General features: G+C 32.2%; 1 protein-coding gene across 4 annotated transcripts in view; it reads left to right on the forward strand.

Annotated features, from left to right (window-relative positions):
• LOC114326358 (eukaryotic translation initiation factor 4 gamma 3) overlaps positions 1 to 22,111 on the forward strand; it is a 394,838-nt gene that overhangs the window by 354,375 nt on the left and 18,352 nt on the right. For all 4 annotated transcript variants that reach the window (XM_050641529.1, XM_050641532.1, XM_050641538.1 and 1 more), the window contains 9 exons: positions 2,810 to 3,002; positions 5,624 to 5,757; positions 5,838 to 5,927; positions 7,693 to 7,895; positions 9,116 to 9,308; positions 10,994 to 11,228; positions 17,282 to 17,520; positions 17,810 to 18,121; positions 19,450 to 19,603. In XM_050641529.1, the coding sequence (XP_050497486.1) occupies positions 2,810 to 3,002; positions 5,624 to 5,757; positions 5,838 to 5,927; positions 7,693 to 7,895; positions 9,116 to 9,308; positions 10,994 to 11,228; positions 17,282 to 17,520; positions 17,810 to 18,121; positions 19,450 to 19,603 (1,753 nt within the window). The remainder of the gene's footprint in view (positions 1 to 2,809; positions 3,003 to 5,623; positions 5,758 to 5,837; positions 5,928 to 7,692; positions 7,896 to 9,115; positions 9,309 to 10,993; positions 11,229 to 17,281; positions 17,521 to 17,809; positions 18,122 to 19,449; positions 19,604 to 22,111) is intronic.

Below are 22,111 nucleotides of genomic sequence, written 5' to 3' on the forward strand. Positions count from 1 at the left end.
CTGGATGGGGTCCGGTCCCAATTAATCCGGATTATTGACCTTCTACTGTATGTATAAAATGTGACATTTCTTGTTTTTCCCTGTACTCTTCAAATATAGGGCTTTTCAACAATTGTCATTTGTTAAAAGCTTCTGTCATATGTTGTATAATCTGTGTATAATATTAATATACACGAATAATACTACATATAACAGAAGCTCAAAACAAATGAGAAGCATTGAAAAGCCCAATAATTACGTCATATATACTCATCACTACTTCTAGCCAATGAAATGCTCTGTAATCGAAATGGCATGTCAAGAAAATATGATTATTCCCTATATATCTTTTCAAATTTAGAATATGGCAACAAGGGGAAAATTGCATGCGAGCCTTATTGTTTCACTAGTAAATGAGTTTTTGATATGGAAAACATTTTTTTGGTGAGTTCTGACCTCATAGACAGAAGTATTCAAAAAATGTATAAATAGAAAAGAAAATAATTATTATATGTTGACATTATCAAACCCTGTTTATGCAGAGAATGCAGTTGAGTCACAACTGAAAAATAGGCAATGTTGGCCAATTACTTGTGTGGTTTTCTTTTTGCAAATATTTGAGTCATCATTCAGTATGAAGGAGAAAAATCTAAGTTTTGTGAAAATTGTCAAACTGATTGTTTTAATTATAGGATGAATTATGTTATAATCATGTTTTGATAAGGACTAAATGTTTTATATTATGTGTTGGTTATTAAAATAAAAAAATTTGACAAAAAATGAAGATAACCTTAATCAGTGTCAGAAACAAAGACTAGTGTATAGGTATATGTGCTTAGATATTTCTCTTATATTATGGTTTGTCCTTTCCTATGCTACTTAATTGTTCTATAATTATGTAGTATCATAAAGGACTACATCATAGCAAATCCTTACCTTAAAAGTATATCATTATGACTACTTTTATCATAAAACTTTGCAACAGACATTTTAAACTATTTATTTTGTAAAACAGTTTTATATTAATTATTTAATAAAAATAAACAGTAAATACTGTAATGGAAGACATTGACCCAGTACATAATGAATGACTTAAAATATGAAGCAACAAGAGTCAAGAGACTTCATTTCGATGGTGAATTAGGTAAACTGCAAATTCAAACTTACTGCAATGTATTGGACAATGTTTGGAATAAACTTCTATTCCGACAATACATCTGCGAGCCCCTTCCCATTTCAGTTGGCCCACCTTTGGAATTTGCAGTTTATGGCGATTACCATAAACAAAAATGATAATCTACATATTTTTATGAGTTTCCATATTAATTATTGCATTTTTTATTAACATTTATTGAAAACATTACCCTTATGGTTTTTTTTATTTATGTATTTTAAACAATAATAAAAAAAATGTGTGTGCACTTTGTACGCACGTAAGAAGTTATACTTCTATTATATAATTTCAACGAAATAAATATACTTAACAGTTACAATACAAAAAATTAACAATAATTACCAAAAATTAACCAAAACTTAACAATGCTAAATATTAAAAAAAAAAAGAAAAAAGTATTAATCGTCCAGGATTTGAACCCGCAACCTCGCGATTTCTCGATCTCTGGTCCAATGCTCTACCAACCAGGCCATCGAGGTGCATGCTACTGACGTTTCAGATACACATAATTACACATCACGGTGACTAGTGAAATAGAAAAATAGATGTTTTATTATTTTACGCCCAAGGAAGACAAATCCAAAGACACAAACTTATAATAAATAATACATTTACTAAAAAACACTAATATTATTTTAATGGCATATGAGCGCTGATACATAATTTGAAAGATTAGCAACTAAACGTCATACTGTCTGTGTGCGCATGCGCGCAGATTTATGAAAAATTTTACTCTCAATCGCGCCTAAAGAAGTATAACTTCAAACATCGCTAAATCTTGGCTTTTGATTCACTTACATCAACATACTTATTCATAATTATCTTAAAATCAGAGCTAGCTGTGGAAAATGATTTCAAAACCCGTGTTGAGCTGCCCCCCCCCCCCCACTTGCAAAAATCAAAAAACAAATAGCCCTGATTTATGAGCTATTTATGAGCTCTCATATTCCGCACACTAAAAATTTTGAGCTCGTTCCACTGAGCAGGAATTTGATACTTTAGTGGGGGGGTTGAGTCAGCCCCCCCCCCACTACTTAAAAATAGGAATATTGAATCGGTTTTTGCGGCAGAATTACGAGCTATTTATGAGCTCTTGAAATTATATAGATTCAAAAATTATCGATGAATTAAAACTTTCAAAATTTAGGTATGCTGCACTTTTGTTTTTGTTCTATAAAATTGGATTTTCTTTTCAATCTACATTGGGCCAACTGATATGGGAAGGGGCTCGTACAGTTTGACCCTTGAAAAACACCATCTTTTGCACTCTTTACATAGAGAAAAGAAGTTGAATGAAACTAGAGAATTGTACTTCTTTTCAACTCAATCTCTATTATTGTTCTGCATGTGTTTCAAGTTATTTAACTCTCATATGATGTATTGATAGAATAAAATATGTGATGGTTTGTTATCTGACTCTAGATCTTTTTTGTTTGGCTCATATAAATGGAATTCTAGACTCTACCGACTTTAATCTTACAACTAAAGACATTATTTATATGATTGTTATTATTTTTCTCTCACTTCTATTGTTAGTTTTTATCTGACAAAATTGGAACTTTCAATAATTGCATTTTATGACTCTAGCTAGATTATGAGAATTTAATTAATGGAATAAGTATCTATTAGTGTGTCATTAATTTATTATTGTTTTAGGTGGATATTACTGATATAGTTAAGGAAAAACCTAAAAATATTAAACCTTTTAATAATACGATAGAAGGCCAAGATGAACCAGATAGAGCTGCTTTAGCGCAGTCCAATGAAAAAATGGTACAAGCGAAGAATGATGTTAATGTTAAAACTAGTGAGATTAGTAAGGTAGAAAGCAAGTTACCATATGCTGAAGGTAAGTCTTTCAAATTGAAGTCAAGATTTTTATTTTTGTATTAGCACGTATTAAGGGCACATATAGATCTGTAAAGATAACCTACAGTCAGAAAAATGAAAGAATACCCATGAACGATCACATCCATCACTTATTTTGTATTTGCTGTCTTTTTTTATAAATAACGAAACATTTGTTTTAGAAAATGATAGCAAATACAAAACAAGTGATTGATGGATCGTTCATGGGTATTCTTTCATTAAGTATCACTGCTACTATACCTCGTTTTTAAACTAGGAAAAGTAATTCAAACTTACCACGCTGTAATGATTGTTTGTAATTGGTCCAACTGTAGGCAAGTTTACAAGATTTTTTGTGTTTTCTGCGTTATTCCTTTAATTTTTAGTGTACATTTATATAAAAAACTGTTGTTTGTATAACTTTTTAATGACATATATTAGTGTTATTAGTCTTATAAGTTGTCTGATACTGATTACTGGATTACCGTCGAAGGCCGACCAAAACAGAAGGTGAATCTGTTGATTTTTCTAGTTGTGAATCTGTATTTTGAGTTTACTACTCCTAGTTTAAAAACGGAGTATAATAACTATTACTATGTGTCCCAATTCTACTTACTTACTTATTCCTCTTCACTCCATGCAGAGCATAGGACGTCGCCTATTTGCCTCCATTCTGTCCTATCCTTTGCACTGATCTTTATTTCTGCCCAGGTTTTCCCAATAGCATTGGGAGATAGCGGTTGTCCCAATTCACTTATGCCTTAAATGGGAGATTTATAATCAATTTGGCAAACTTATGAAGCAGAAATTTTTATGTTGACCCAAAGATATCCAGGAAAGATATTTATAGTGATACAATGAGTTGCTTAGAAATAGCAACTTAAATAGAAATGGACACACATTGTACAAGAGCCATCAATTAGTGGGATATGCAGATGATGTGACAATTGTAGCGACGAGTGAAAAGATACTGAAAGAGATAACAGAAAGGTTGGTAAATGAAGCGTATAAGCTGGGTCTACAAATGATAACAGAAAGGTTGGTAAATGAAGCGTATAAGCTGGGTCTACAAATAAATCAAAAGAAAAGAAAAGTTATGAAAATAGGAAGAGAAAGGCGAGATGGGACAAAGTTCAATGTAAGCACATAATTAGGAGAGTTGAAGTTTGGGGAAATAGACGAATTTGTATATCTAGGAGCAAGGATAACAAACAAGTGTGAAGAAATGAAAGAAATTGATGCAGTAAAGCCAATCGATCTGCGGGAGCCATGAATTATTTACTATGGTTTGTTTTCAGGAGGAGTAAACTAAAAAGACAGATTCACACCCAAGAAAGTCACTAGAAAAATCACCAATTACATCTTCTTTTTTTGTTGATCATATCGGCTTTCGACAATAATCCATACATATTATATTGCTAATACGTCACTAAAGAGTTCTAAAACAACTGTTTTTTATATAAACGTAGACTAAAAATCTAAAAATTAAAGGAATAACGCAAAAAATCGCCGAATAACTAACTACTATAAATTAACAGAAGTGTCAAAATTTCGTAAATGACATAAATGTCATTAAATTTCGTAACAGTGGAGTAAACTTGTCTGAGGTTGGACCAACTAGCATTACGGCGCGGTAAATTTGAATTACTCCTCTGGTTAAAAAACAGACCATAAGATCAAAACAGCTGTAATGGAATACGAAATTCAGGATTTACAAGACTATAATAAGACCAACAGCTACATACGGATGTGAGACATGAATACTCAACCAAACAACAAAAGAAACAGTAAGAAGATGGGAAAGGAAAAGACTCAAGAAGAATATTAGAAGGGAATACACAAATAAATAGCGTAATAAAATCAAAAAGGTTGCAGTGGCTGGGCCATATAGAAAGAAAGCACGATGACAGAATGGTCAAGAAAATAGCATGGAGAGTACCAGATTATAAAAGAAAGAGAGGAAGACCACGAAAGCGATGGAGAGAGGCGGTAGTAGAAGACCTAAAGGAAAAGGGAATAACAGACTGGAAGAAGTTGACAAATAACAGAAAGCTATGGAGAAGAACAACAAAGCTCTGGGCCTAAAAGGCCTGTAAAAAAGTTAAATATATATACAATGAGCTGCTAAAGAGAAAAACTTTACTCTTAGTCTATGCGATTAAAATATCAAACACAGAAGCTGCGGAATATCAGAAGCTGCGGAAGGATTCGCAAAATTTAAAAGCATAGTGATGGATCTCTGATACTACTATTAAAAAAACAGTAGTATAAAATATGACCATAAACAGGAAAAAATAGCTGATTTATTTGCAATAATAGAGAAATATGAAAACTGATAAATTGGATAAAATACTGTTGATATTACCATAAAAAGTGCAGTATTAGTATTATTACTAATTAATGAAATGTATTATACAATCTTAACATCTTCTTACTGTTCTTAAAATTAAGGAGATATATAAGAATTGTAATAGCATAATCTACTTAACTTTATTATTCAATTGATTCAATAATTAGAGTAACTATACCGGTAGAAACATAAATTATCCAACAAAGATTTATATAGCAAGATTTCTATAATTTTGAAATAATATATACTTTAATCAGCTTTAATTTTTTTAGGTCAATGGTCTCCTGCCAACCAAAGCGGTTTAAAGATATATGACAAAAACTTCCTATTATCATTAAAAGACTCTCCTGCCAGTAAGATAGCACCCGAAAATATTCTCGATGCACTATTACCTGACGAAAAAGGGGTAAGTTTATTTATTGTATGGAAAAATGTTGTTTTTTGTTTCCTAGTTCAGTTCAAATATCATATTTTATATATTTTTAGCGTTTGAGTGATGGGCGGTTATCAATGGGCGGCAAAACCGATTTCAATCCTCCATTCAATACTTTTGGTAGAAATAGTTCTCAAAAGGGGGTAAGTTATATTATTTTCTTAATAAAACTAAATATGTTATATATAAATTATCATATAAATACCATATAAATATGGTATATATATATCGAAATTATCAAAACATACAGTAAGCGCCACCCTACTAGATACATGGATAGGTACCTAATTGCTGTGCTTATGGGCTAATCCGGTCCGTTATCTGATGTGACTTTCATCCCTGTCATGTTACTGTCAAGAAACTATTCAAAATACTTGATTTAATTTCAGGACAGTGGAATTTTTTGAGAATTGGTATTCAGAATGGTTGCATAAAAAGAATATTATGTACATACTTCCTGTTTTAATAAGACTATCATCAATCTTATTAGCAATCCTTTAGGCACCAACACCCACAAAATGGTACTTTGTTGTGTTTTGCCAGTTCAATAAGGGACTGCAGTTCCAACCTCTTCACATTCATTAGTTCCTCTTGGTTGTATATGATGCAATAAATATTTTTGCAATTGAGTCAATTTTTTAGGCACTCTTAAATACAAAAATCTATTGCTAGTAGTAATTCTGCTTGAAATATTGTGAGGGGAGTCTTTTCTAGGGCTCTTGATAGCTAGTAGACCTGGATACGGCGTACCAAAATAAGTTGAATAATAGCAAGCTGAAAATTTGTTAATGGCTTAACAGTGTCTAGTCAGACAAACTTGATGTATGGGAACACTGGAACAGGGGAAGTTTTAATTGTTGAACAGGTTAAAAATTTGAAACATCAGACTATGAAAACGTTCCATGTATTTTGTCAGACAGAACTTGCAATTGATTTGTTACCATTTTATTAAACTCTCATGCAAAAATCAGACTGGTCTTCAGACGTTCAGACTGGTGCAAAAATCAGACGAAGAAGAGTTTAATGAAAGGGTAACAAATCAATTGGATGTTCTGTCCGACAAAATACATAGGACGTTTTCGTAATCTGATGTTCCAAATTTTTAAACAGTTCCGCAATTACAACTTCCCATGTTCCAGTGTTCCCATACATCAAAGTTTGTCCCACTAGACACCGTTAAGCTATTAACAAATTTTCAGCTTGCTATTAATCAACTGTTTTTTTGGTAAGTGGGATCCATGCCTATAGTATTAGGAATATTAAACCAATTTACTGAAAATTTTGCTGTTCAGTTCAGTTGATAATAATTCAGTATGAAGGAATATTTTCTCCTTGTATAGGTACCGACACGATTCTATAATTTATTAAATTATTTTTTGAATCATGGCATTATCAAAATATTTGTTAACTTTAAATAGTACATACTGTTAAATATACCAAAGCCTAAATGTCTAGTGATGCAGTTCAACACATCACCACAACCAGAGTTAGGAAAAAATCATAAACTGGATATGGATGAAACATACTTGACTTTCAAACCATCCAGTATAGTAGAACATGCCAAAAGATCTCACTGAGTTCTCTGTATCTGTCTATCTATCTATCAACAAAGTTATTTAGATGACAAAGCTTATCCAGTCTTTTATTAAGTGTAGTAGATATTATTTGACAAGATCAAACCCAAAACAAAAAATAAAATTGGTTCTTAAAAGCATACTTTAAAATTGAGCAGTAATATGTAAATATGTTTTTTTGTAAATACTATGTTATTTCTAAATGATGACCATTTTTGGAATACTTCCTAAATCCTCCATGTAGGTATTGATAGTGGGACTGAAACATTCCAAACATTATTTTCTAAAATAATATAATATCTGAACGTTTTTCTAATGTATTAAATTTTTCTAGTCGCTATCTAGTAGGTTAAGTGGAAGTAAAATGGACAGGAGTAAGAGCAATAAAGGTAGCACCGTCAAACCCCCAATTAAAGTTTCTATATCTGTCAGAGAAGAAGTTAGATTGCACGAAGTGGAAAATGCATGGCGACCAGCCCGTCTTGTCAAAGGCGAATTTCAGACTGACGATGATAAGAAAACTGAAGAATTGTACAAGTAAGTAATTTTTATCTTTAACGCTATGTTCATAATCCGCAATAATCATCATCAATGGTGCTACAGCCCTATGAAAGAGCCTCGACCTTCCCAAGTCTATTATGCCAGTCCATTGCCAACCGTTGCCAGTTTGCTGCACCTATTTTTCTCCCATCCTCATCTACACCATCTTTCCATCTAAGTTTTGGCCTACCCCTATTTCTACTTCCCACAGGTTGTGACATAAGGATTCTTCTAGGAGGGTTGTTATGCTGTGATCTTTGCTAGATGTCCTGCCCATCTTAGTCTTCCTATTCTTATAAGAGATACTACGTCTTTACCACCAAATATATGTTTATATCTGTGGTATACCTCGTAGTTGTACCTCCTCCAAATACCATTTTCACAGATGCCACTGAATATGCCTCTCAGGATCCTTCGTTCAAATATAAGCAGAAGGTTTTCATCTGCCTTGGAGATGGTCCATGTCTCCGATCCATATGTCAACACTGGTTGTATAAGGGTTTTGTATCTGGTTATTTTTGTTTTTTGGCTTAAGTTTCTGCTTCTCATATGTCTACTCAGTCCAAAATAGCATTTGTTCGCTAGGATTATCCTTCGCTTGATTTCTTCCGTCATGACGTTCTCCTTGGTGATCAGGGAGCCTAAGTATGTGAATTTGTTCACCACTTCAAAGGTAGAGTTATCAACAGAGAATTGGTGACCGATGTTTCTGGCTCTATTGTTGGGTGTTGATGCCATCATCTTAGTTTTCTCCTCGTTTACTTTCAGGCCCATATTTTTTGAGGCGTTTGAGAAGGTGGTATACATTTCTTCTAGTTTGCGTGTTGTGCGGGCAACTAGGTCCACGTCATCGGCATATGCCAAAATTTGGGAAATCTGGGAAATTTGGGAAAATTGCAAAATCCGCAATAATAGTTGCATGTAATACATTATTGAAACCACTACAATACTGTCGCCTATTTCTCACGAATTAGATGAAATAATATTTGGTTTATACCCTATTCCACGAATATACGATCCTCTTGGATTATCTCGACAACGAATATTTTGCTGTGTAAAATAAGAAGAATGAAAGTAAATTGAAAATTACATTGCTGTTAATTGGAATATTATCAAATATGTCATATGGCATATTATCAAAATGTGGATATGTAGAGGTTTAAATAAGTCCATTCAATATTGTATTAAAAATGACCTAATCATATCTTTTTTTACAGAAAAGTCAGAGGAATTCTCAATAAACTTACGCCTCAAAAATTCGACACGTTATTGAATCAAATTAGAAGTCTTTCTATAGACACCACTGGAAGGTTACAGGGTGTTATAGATTTAGTTTTCGAGAAGGCTATCGATGAGCCTAATTTTTCTGTAGCTTACGCCAGTATGTGCCAGCAATTAGCTCTCTTGCAAGTAAGTTTTTTTTTAAACAATATTAAATAGTTACCGAAACATTTTTGAATATTTCTTTGCATACTGTTTAGAATTATTTGTTTTTACGTAAAAACAGTCAACTCAGTTATTTTAGCGATAAAAAAGATTCGCTCGGACTCACCGATTTTTAAACTTTTTCTAATATCTTACGGTATCACAGTTTCAGTCTTTATTTCGATGAACCATCTTCAGGTGACAACCAAAACCTCAATTTTTTTCAATTAGCAAAGGAGGTCATGTGCCACTTCTTTTGAGAGGTTGTCAAAATCTGATTTCAAATATATATATACACACAAGGTGATTAACTTTTTTGACAAAGTCTGTTACATCCTTTATTAAACTGAAAGCAAAAAACTTAACAAAAACAAGGGGTAGCTGTAAGATTCACATCTTAAAATTAGTTTCAAAGGTGTTTTGAGGAAACGCCGTGTATTTTATTTTCAATTCCGCTTTACTTTCTCGTTACAGTAATATAAAGTTATTTTGTGTTGTAAAGGGTGTTTAAAAAGTTTTAACCAAAGTTCAACGCCCTGTATAATTGAAAAGGGGCACAAAAGCAACGACCAGTTGTAGTCATGGTTCTTAAGTATGTATGTAATTATCAAAATTTATAAAAACGGTTGATTTTGCTAGATCTTTACATTTTATACAAGATAAGTCAAAACACATTTTCATTAGTTGTTCAGTATTTTTAAATGCATCACCCTGTATTTTATACCACCACCGTAAACTAAAGACAATTTCTTCTTCTTCATGTACCATATCCTTTCAAAACGTTGGTTAGGGACCGTTCAAATATTACGTAACGCAGGTTTTGGGGGGGGGGGTCAAAAATCTTCAAAAATTGCGTTACGCAATAGTTAAACGCCCATTAGAGTGCGTTACGTAGGGGGGGGGGGAGGGGGGTCAAAAATCTTCAAAAATCGCGTTACGTAATAGCTATCTTAATTTTATTCACTGCCACCCTAAATAGCATGCTTGTATCAACACCATACCAATCTCGCAAGTTCTTCAACCATGAGGTTCTTCTTCGTCCTGGACTGCGTTTGCCTGATATTTTTCCTTGCATAATATTTTGTTGTAACCTATATTTGGGACCTCTCATTACATGTCCGAAGTACTCAAGCTTTCTCTGCTTGATGCTTTTTATGATCTCGCTAGTCTTGCTGAGACGCAAGTCGATTTATTATTATTAAATTAAATATATCAATAAGTGTCACATTACCCCCTTTATTATTTAAAAAAATTGAAGGTGTGGCTGTCACCTGAAGATGGTTAATCGAAACACAGTGATAGGTTAGATGGACAAACAAGGTCAAAAATTAAATTTTTGAATATATTTGCAGTAGAATTCTTATATCTGGCATACAAAATACGCCAGCGTGTGTAGTTGAAGGTGAAAAATAGATGTGCAGAGCTTGTTTTGTCGTTAAAATAAAGGAGTTGACTGTATCCTCTCACTGTCTAAATAAAAGATGAAACAATTTTTTCGCTCATTTATTTTCTTTAATTTCTCATTATCTATTATTTTACATGATGCTATTTTGAAAGTAGTGGACTGATTAATAATGAAGCCACCTTTTTAACTGAATTTTAATAACACCATCTTATTTTAATGTACTGCCGTTCTAATTTTACTAATACCATGCATTGTAAATTTACAGACCCCTTCAAACCATGGTGAAGATAAACAAGATTATGTAACGTTCCGAAAATTATTAATTAATAAGTGCCAGCAGGAATTCGAAAAGCAAAAATCCGATGAAACTCTTAGGAATAGTAAAATAAAAGAAATCGAAGCTTGTACAGATCCGGAGAAAAGGAAAGATCTAGAATTTGATCTTGAAGAATATGATAGAAGACTTAGGATGAAATCAGTTGGCAATGTTAGGTTTATAGGTAAGTTTTCTTTATTATATCGGATTATTAATAAGAGAATATTATGTGCATTTATATTGAGAAATTATATTTATTGAATTAAGGCTATGGGTACATAATTCGCAAATATTTTACGTGTATCCCTACTTTTTCTGTCTTTACACAGCAAATTACGTGTAGTAAAATTCACACTGGTATGGATATGTAAACATTACTAGAATGTCATTCTACTTGAAAATGTCATCATTAATTTAAAGAGATGGGTTTTGAATGTTCTTGGATAACTGTTATTTTTATAATAATTGCAAATTATTAATTCAGTTAATAAATGTGATAATTTTTTCACTATGTATTCAGTGATTGTAATAATTTATTTGTACAACAAAGACTAATACTCAATCGAGAAAAGAGGAAAAGTGTTAAAGTGATTTTTTAATAATATATTATGGAACGCTTACAATTTTGAACATCTTTAACAACGAAATACTTGGATCACAGAATATATTATCCTGATGTATTCTCTGCTTGGATCTTCCACAAATAATACACAATAAATAACTTTTTATTAAGTTCACGTCTTAAATCAATTATTTATCAAATACACTATGTATCAATAGGTAATATTTAATCAATAACTCAACATATTCCCGATGCAATGTCAAATATTTAAAATTGTCACTGATTGTCAGTGTCTGACTGACAATATATGCTGACAATATTATATTCGGCCGAGTGCGTTGTAAGACAAAGATAGATTTGGAAAATATTACCATGGCATTGTGTTCATTTTTTTCGAATCCTGAAAAAACCAATAAATATTTTTGAAAAATTTAAACGCAGAATGAAAGACTAAATTATTACCGAGGGCCGAAAGTCCCTTAGAATAAATAAAAAGTTTATTTTGAATGATATATTTTAAAGTAAAAATCACACTAAATTTTCTCTTAGTTTTTCACCTCTGTAACTTATTAAAATAAACATTATAGAAGTTATCAGGGACTTTCGGCCCTCGCTAATAACGTAATCTTTCATTCTGCGTTTAAATTTTTCAAAAATACTTATTAGTTTTCTCAGGATTCGAAAAAAATGAATCCCCATTTGAATAGCATTGCAGCCGAAAATACGTACCGATCCTCTTAACAAACATATTGATTTTTAATTCTGACATCAGACACATATTAACGAGTCCAAAAACATTTTCAAATATTTCTCCAATTTTTCCTCATTTTGTTGGGTAGACTTGGTAATGTACCCCTGTATTAGTCCAGGGTTGGCAAAAACCAAGGTTTTTTGGCGTAAACCAGGTTTATTTGATAAAAAGTTATTATAAATCATCTTCAAACGTAATAATATTCAAAATAACATAAGTTCGATAATACAAACATAAAATAAAAATACATACCTTCATTAAAACATTCTTAAAAAACCAGTTGCTTTAAACCAAAGTTTCAAGCATGTTGGTTTAAACCTGCCAACCCTATTCATTTGTTATTGGGACTTTTGCTTGTTGGTTACTCTTATATAATACATGCACATAATACATAATATATACAATACACAAATATTGTAGTTAGCCTAACAGTTAATTGGCAAGTGAATCTTGTCACATATTGTAGCAAAAACTCTTGATATTTTACCTGCTTCTAGAAGAAAGAGCACGAAGTATTTGGAAGAACTAAGATGCGCCCAATCATATACATTAGGGTGGAGCGCAAATTTATTTTTTCGAATTTCATTTTCGCGGGGTGCGGAATTGATGCGTCTTTCATTCTCGAATGAAAAACTTAGACATTGTTTCGTATTTTCAGTCTGAAAAGTGCCCCACAGTGATTGAAATTTTGGAATTTTGTAAAAAAAATTTTCTAAAAAAAATTCGATAGAGTCAACTAGAGTCAACAATAATGCTTTATTCATTTATTTAAGCTATTAGGACTATAATATGAAGAAAAAAAATAGTCAATATAAAGTAAAAAAAATATGCTTATAAATTGAAGAATAACATAAAAACTCATTGTGAACGATAGACTTTTTTAGTATCAAATTTAGGCATCAAAAGGCATGCTTTGAGCTTATTCTTAATGAATCCGCCTCTCCTTCGTGACCCACAGAGGGCTGCACTTGCTTCTGTAACTAATTTGACACACATTTCAGAGGATTGTGTGTGACACGGAATTTTTCCGTGATGGCCTGAGATATCCTTTTGGTACTTAAATTCTTCGTAAGTGGAGGTTCTGTCTTGGTTTTCCAATCTATCATATCGATGTAATCATCAGCATCCATATTTAAAGTAGGTACTTGGAAAATATATGTAAGGCTCCTATGTATGATGTCTCTCTGATCTTCAATATTCTGCAGAGTGCAACTTCTCTGACGTACTGTCTGTTGTCGGCTAACATTCCTAGTAGTAGATTCTCTGAATGTCCAAAGAATGCATTTCTCTGTATGACTGGGACAATAACATTCTTCACATGGTTTGGCAAATAGGGCGACAGTTTTATCGTGTCATATAAATGTTTGGCACCAAAAATACAAATTGGCCTAGTCTTGATCCTGAACCACATAGGAGCATAGACCGTTAAAATAAATGTGCTTAGTATAATTAGATTTTCTGACGGAGTTTGGCTTGAGACATATAATCTCAATATCCGATTAACCATTCTCAACCATCTAGGAGAACTAGTTTACCAGGATTTTTTTTCACAAAATTTTCAGTAGTAACTACACAAGAGCTCTAAAATTCTATATTAATTTTAGAGGTCGAGTGCAATTTGTTGCGATTATTTCATGAATAAAACTGTTCAAAACCAACATTTTATTGTAATTTATTTATGTAAGTACAAGTTAGTACAATTAAACAAACAGTTGTTATAAATATTAATGACGGTTGAAAGTCATCACTTTTATAATTTTTAAAACATTAATTGTCATTAATGTCACTGAATGTATTTTTTCGTAGCAACGAAGGGCATCTGACGTAATATACTTGACGATGGGAAATTATCAAAAATTATCGATTTAATTTAGATTTCTGTAGCTTTCTATTGGTCAGAATCTCCTATGAATGAAATAATCATCACAATGTCCCCTATTGATATACTGACATATTTGTAGTAGATATAGTTAATCGGTGCTCAATTCCTGTGTCGATTTGGTAATATCAGGCAACGTACATTTAATTGCATGAAAGGGAACAATGGGTAATACTTCACAATTAGTAACTGCCTTGCCAATGGGACCTGTGAAATCTTTTTGTCCACTTCTAGTGCCATCTAGATGTTGAAAAAGATGACGCAATGTTAGTTCATTGGCGTGTAGTTGGCATATGAACCATTGGAGTGGAGGTGAAAACTTGATTTTCAATAAACGAATAACGCCACCTTTGTTTCCTTCGTTAACGACAGTCCCATCACAACCAACAGCTATTATTTGATTTACATCGATAGAGTTCGAGGAAAGAAATGTCAGAATAGAGTTACAAAGTAGTCCTAGCTTTAGAACGAGCTTTTCGAACTCTGTTTCTGTCTATAACCTGTGATGAATCGTTTTCAGTAATGAGACCAATGTCGTGGAAAGCTGCAGAAATGATTGCTACTCCAGCACGATCTGAAACCCCCTAACGATCTAATGTTCTGGCAACAACCGTAAATGTGACATCAGTCATTGTGAGTGAACAAGTGGAAATAATCGATTACGATTGGAGTCTTCAATTTCACCACTTTTATTTAATGTATCTGGCTGTTGAACATTCAGTCGTATCTTTGAAGTTGTAGGTAATCTAGAAGTACTAGGAATGGATTTCTAGGACAGTTGCAATCTCTGAACTCTAAACATTTGTAAGTTGTAATATCAAACAATTTCTTGCTATCCTCACTAAACTTTAATAGCTTCTCTTTGTAACCGTCTTCGTCCTTCCTGCCTTCATAAGGTTTTAATAATGTTACATACTTATCGTGAAAAACTATAATAATTCTAGCCAATATTGTTTTGTGTTCTACTTACTTATAATTGAAATTGAGTGGGAGAGTGAAGGTCGACTCCTGTGACAGTTTATAACTTTTTGGTTGCAGCGTTAGGTCGGGGGTTGGCGCGAAATTCCAAATAGATCAATGTATGCAAGTAGCGCTGGAGCAGTTATTCTGATAAAAATAGAAATAAGTGTTATTGAAGTTTTCGATTCATTTCCTAGAAGGGAATTGATACCACACCCCACGTAGGTAAAATTGCAAAAAAAAAAATTTTTTCAAATTTCAAAATTTTAATCACGTTGGGGCAGATGTTAGTCATGATATAAAAAAATGACAATTAACTTTTCCAATCCTTTCCCACAGTAGCGTCGATTCCGCACCCCGCGTTTTTAAAAATTATTATTTCATTTTTCTCCATATAACAGCGCTCTACCCTAATATACATTCCATTCCAAAAGATTCGAGTCAAAAGTTAAATAATAGTCAAGGAAAAGATTTTGTTAAAATAAAGCCTCAATATACAATTTGCATAATATCAATCATAGTTTTATTTCATTTAACAAAACAGGATATTATTACAAAATTTCAAATTGTAACATTAAAATATTTTGACAAGTTACTTTCAAAATTTGAAATGTTTTCCTCTCTACCCCTTCTGCTATTTTTTAAAGGTTTAATATTTCAAAGTTTTTTCTTGTACATTGTAATATGAAGCATCTACGACTTAGACACTCCTTGGTGGTAAATTAGAGATAAACTTCTACAGCCATCTTCTATATAATTAATGTGTACTCAAATGTAACTATACACAATGTTTATTGTATGAAGGTTAAATTCGATTCACAAAGCTTGGCACTGCTGTGTACTGTGCATAGGGAAATATTTTGCAAAAAAAAATATTTTACAAATAGAGGTCATCACTTTGTATTATATTGACAAACTGTACTTCCGCTATGCAAAAGAAACATGCATTTGACTTCGTAAGATTTTTACGCCATAGTCTAAATCTTTATAATTCCCTGACAGGTGCTGCCAAGTTTTTCGAAAATTTGATTGTCTTGAAATACATATTGAGTCTTGAATTTTCACTTAGCATATATGTATACATCTGATAATATTAGTACCATATCATCAGTTCAAGCACAACTTTACGTATAGCTACTTCCCATGATGATATGGCAATACTCCTGTTCTTTTTCTATTTCTAATTTAAATTTCAAATTTCCTTGCTCTTTCTTATTATTCTAAATATTTTCATATTAATGAGGGTTTTCACATAATCTTATCACAGTTGATCCCAAACCCTTTTTTCAGTGAGTCATTAATTTTAACCCCATATATGATTTTAAGAAGGTCGCGAAATACAGCATGACATTTTAGGTAAATCTGACAGTTGTCAGAATATTTATATTTATGTTTATATAAATGTCAATATTTTTATAAATATTTGCCAGACAATTATTATTTAAAATATTTTAAGGAAAAAATACATAATCATAGAATACAATTTCACTATACAATGTCCAAATGTACCAATGACATACAATATTTATATTTATGTTGTTGACAAATTTCTAACCTAGAATTACAATTGTCATTTTATCCGTTAGTACTGTGAAAGTCATGATAGATTACTTTTGTTTCAAATTATCTTTTCGCATCATGGATTGGTTATCTATTGGTTATAGAGTATTGTAATTGTCAACCAATTATACATCTGTAGGTATAAGTTGCTTTAATATACATAATTTTCGTAGTTCTGTGTATAATAATCACGGACATATACGTTTTTTTCTGTCACTTCGAGCTTAATGCGTTAGAGCGAATTTGACAAACTATGACGCACTGAAAAATGGGTTTGGGATAAACTGTATATTTCACATGCTTCATGTATTAAATTAATCAAAATTTTTTCCTATATTGCACTGTCAATGAATATTGTCTCATTGATCATTTGTGCAATAAACAGCTCAGAACATGATGTTTTATGAAAGTAGTGGACTGAATATTTTGAGGACACTTTTAAACACTGATCTCAGTTAAAATATACATTTTAAGGAAAGGCAAATTATTTAGGTGTTAACCAAGAGTTTGTTTTTTAATTTACAGGTGAACTTTTTAAACAAAGTATGCTTACAGTTGGCATAATGACGAGGTGCATAAATGATCTATTAATTAGGAGAGATGAAGAACGCTTGGAGTGCCTATGCAAGTTGCTTACAACTATTGGAAAAGAGTTGGAAACTAAACTGGTTCCTCTTGACCCCATCTTTGATCAAATGAAGAGTATAGCCAATAAGAAAGATATAAATAGTAAAATTAGTAGTCGAATAAGATTTATGTTACAGGTGAGTTTTAATCGTACCAACAGTACAGTGGGTTTTCAGAAACAATGTTTTGACCATACATTTAGTCATTTTTATAAATATTTTTTTTGTAAAAATCTAATTTATCAGCATATTTAGAAAAAAACATATCCCCACTAGTACGGTTCTGCTTGGATCGATATTGTTGGGTTTTTGGTTTTAGTTGGTAATTTGTTGCTCCGATAGATTCAAGTGGTACATACATATTTTGATTTTTCAGTAAAAAAATAATCTTATATAATAATAAACTTTTATGATGAATTATTTCCAGGATGTGATAGATCTGCGTTCTGCAAAATGGGTGCCTAGAAGGCAAGACGTCAATCCAAAAATGATAGATCAAATCCAAAAAGAAGCTGAACAAGAACAGCTTAACATACAAATGATGAACTCTGGTCCAATCACACCACGTAAAGACGATAGAGGTAGTGGTTCTGGAGGACCTGGAGGAGGATCGATGGGTGATAGAAAGGGCGGAAGATCGAGAAATGTTACTGATGATGGATGGACGACAAATACGAGCAATAACAGGAGCAAGGCTTCGTTCATGGTACAAAGTGATAAATTAAAAGGTGCAAGGGCGGTAAGTTACTTTTCCTTAATTTCAGTTTTGTATTTGTATAGATTTAAGTTGTTTTTCTTTGCTTTTATTATTATTCATAATAGACCAGACGAGACACCTTCAACAAATCAAGAATAATTTTCTATAAAACAAATTACCCTTTCACATACCTGATAAAATAGTAACATTTTCATGTAAATATGAAATCTTGTGGTTCCATTTGCTATCCACAGCGTGTAGGCATTCAAGTTGGTTGAATTATCCGTAGGGATCCTTGTTCTGCTTTTCTTAATATTGTACTGATTATCAGGTATGTCACACCAGTTTCTTATGTATCTTACTTATGAGTGTCACTTCAACTTAGTCCATTAAAAATTGTTTTTAAAAGATTATAATTGTTGAATCTAGAAATATGGCCTAAATATGAGACCTTTCGCTATTAGCAAACAATATTTAGAAGCTCTCTTTCGGCTTTAGCTCCTATTAAGACCTTCATTTGTAATATGGTCGACCTATCCATATAATTTTACGCAACTTTTTGAGACACCACATTTTGAACACTTCAATACAGTTAAGCGAATTTACTGTAGGATGACCAGATCTCACTACCCCACATTATTATTGGCCATATCTTTAATTTAAGGGCGTGAATATGGAGACTGGGACAAGGAGTTTCACGCTGACAAAAGTTATTGAATGTAGTAAAAGTAAACTTCACTTCTTCATTGCAGTTCCATTTACTGTTTGAGCTTTGAGATATTTAAATTTCTCAACTATGTCTATGAATCATTTAGTTTCAACTGTGTAACCTTCATTAGTAAAATTGGAGGATATATCGAAATTGATTCAGTATTTTAAACCTTTAGTTAGTTACATACCTTACCCTAGAGTGATGACAGTGTTTATTTTGCTATAATAAATATTAACGTTAAACATGGATGACTAAACAAAAACAAGTCTATTAAAGTGTAGATCAACTGAGATGTGTCATTGATTTGTCCACAGCAAGATTCACACAAAACAAACTGCTGATAAAAAAAAATAGAAGCTCATATATCTTATGTTAAATATTTTTAAAAATTGTTTTTTTACAATAACACATGTGATTAAATTATGGGAAAATGTCCAATTCAACAATTATTGAATTTAATCTTCCGCCAAGTACCTCAATAACACTTTTAATATTATTGTTGGTGTGTTAAGGAAGTATATAAATTTCTGTGACACATAAAAGTGTTTGAACATTCATTGATCACTTTAAATGTAACACCGAAGACACAACATTCATGTTTGTTCAGTCAATGTCAGAAAATTTTTCCATGATACTTAATATATACTTTTGTTTTTAGCCTCTTGAGCCATCTCTTGGCGCTCCAAATATGTTCAAACAGTGGAACACTGGCGCTGGTTCTAACATAAAGCCAATTGTACCACAAGTTCCTACCACTGCCAATATTTATAGTACTTTAGAAAATTTGGAATCTGAAAAACGTAATACAATAAGTAAGTATAGTTGTATAATATATTTCTGTGGTGCTAAGGCAAAACCTGATATGTCAAAAAACGTGATTTTGCAGCAGATGAGTTTAAAAGTTCGTGGTGTCGTTGTAATATCGTTGTGGACATATCGGAAACTAATTTTATCATACTGGTTACATGGTTGCGTTTAGCAATGTAGGGTTTTGTCATCATATTCTTTATCACTCAATGTACAGCTGGTTCCTAAAAAAACTGATGACTCTTAGTAAGATTTGATCATTTTGAGCAGTGTATTTGATTGATCTGACATTATATTATATTTATTATGACAGAAAAATAATAAAATAAACAAACAACTGATTAAATATGTTAATTCATAAATTGTAATAATTATTAAGGTCTACATTTGATATTATTTTGAATTCCTGCATTTTATAAAAAGTATATAAATGATAGTTTTTACATAAAACGGGGTTGTTGTTATTATTTTTAATAAGATTTCTGACACATTTTACGATTTGGCAGTGACAGTGACAGTTTGTAAAAATAAATATTTATCCTTCAAAATACACTGCTCAATTTTCTACAAAATACGCTTTAAGAGTCGTATCAGTTTTTTTAGGAACCAGCTGTACATATTGGCATTAAAAACCAAAAATCGATAATTTTTGATGTATAGGGTTTTGTCTTAGTACCACAGATTTATACAGTATTCACTATAGTTGTGCGTTTTCAATAAAAAAATGTTCATTTCGATTTAAATTTTAAGCAAACATGCTTAACAATTGTATTTCTTTAATCGCAAGTTAATTTTTCACATGTCTTTGTGACTCAGGACACAAAGGGAGACATGGATACACAATCAATCATCAGCACAGACTCAGTAGTAGATAGACCAAACGATTTCCATGAAGTAAGAAGCAAAAGTCACGAGAGAAAGAGATTACCAAATAGCTCAAAAGAAACAAGGAAACCCCAAAATCATGAAATCAAAACTCAAAACCATTTTGAAAAGCTAAAATCGATAGTGTCTACAGAAAAAAAAAACGAAAATAGTAATGATCTTATCCCTAAAGAAAACAAGGAGAAAATATCACCATTTATTTTTCACTATGTTCAAAAGATACCTCCACTAATCAAAATATATAATACAATAGCGCAAAAAGACTACTACTATGAAGTACTTAAAGGAAATAAATTAAAATTGCAGATAAAGTCGTTAGAAAACTAAAAAAAAGTACTAGGTGACAATAAAGTAATACTACACACATATACTTACATTAGAAGAAAATAAAAAATTCAGAGTGGTACTACGTAACCTGCACCATACTACTGGTCATAAAGAAATAAGAACTGCATTACAGGAAAAATGACACTCAGTACACAGTATAAACAGCGGATACTTAAAAGAACCAGCAAGGCTCCCCAAAAAATCTTTTCTTCATTGATCTTGAAAGAAAGGAAAACAGTAATGAGATATTTAATATCACCTTACTGCTAAATGCAGTAATAAAATTCGAAGAACCCAAGAAAAAATCCAAACTGGTACAATGCATGAGATGCTGCTGCTATGGACACACTAAAAGCAACTGCACACATCTAATGAGATGCTACAAATGCGCTGGAAAACACGACTACAAAACATATGAAAAGAAAAAGAGGATGGTAGAGATCCAAAATGCACATATGCAGTGGAAACCATCCTGCTACTGCAAAAATCTGCAAAGTATACCAAGAAATAATAAAAAGACGTTTTCCACATGAAAACATAATACCAGTGGCATTACAAACACAACAACAACAACAACAACAACAAAAGAAGCAGCTTATGCATGTACCCCAATCACATCAAACGATCCCGCAACAAACAAATCCACAGATCCCACAACAAGCTCCTCCACAAAATATACGACCTGCTCCAATGCCCCAACAACAATACAGGCCAACATATGCGCAAGTTGCCAGTGACAATAATATACAGTGATGAGCGCGCTAATAACTGGCAAATACATTGCGAAACAGAAAGAGATGAAACTGTTGGAGGTGGAAATTATCGTTATAAACGTATAAATTAACATTACATTACATAATTTCCCACCTTCAGACGTATCAGAGGAGTATGACAACTGTCACTGTGACAGTAGAATTTTATAAAATACTCCTGTCACAGACGTCTAAAGGTGGGAAACTATGTAATGTAATGTGAATTATTTATACGTTAATAACGATAATTTCCACCTCCACTAGTTTCATCTTTTTTTGTTTCACAATGTATTATGGTTTCCATCTTTTTCGTTATTTTGCCGGTTATTAGCGCGATCATCACTGTATTATCCATTCTTCAAAATACATTTACAAACCAACAGCAAGTGAACCAAATGACAACAGAGATAAAATCACTTAGAACAACCAACTCACACAACTAACTAATCTCTTAATTAGAAATGGCCCAACTGTATAAAATTGAAAATGGCGTAAATTCAGAAAAAACTTTCTACAAGCAACCAGTATCGTAATTGAAGATTGGCTAGG

The sequence above is a fragment of the Diabrotica virgifera genome, chromosome 1 (genome assembly GCF_917563875.1).
Source record: "Diabrotica virgifera virgifera chromosome 1, PGI_DIABVI_V3a".
Taxonomy (NCBI): domain Eukaryota; kingdom Metazoa; phylum Arthropoda; class Insecta; order Coleoptera; family Chrysomelidae; genus Diabrotica; species Diabrotica virgifera.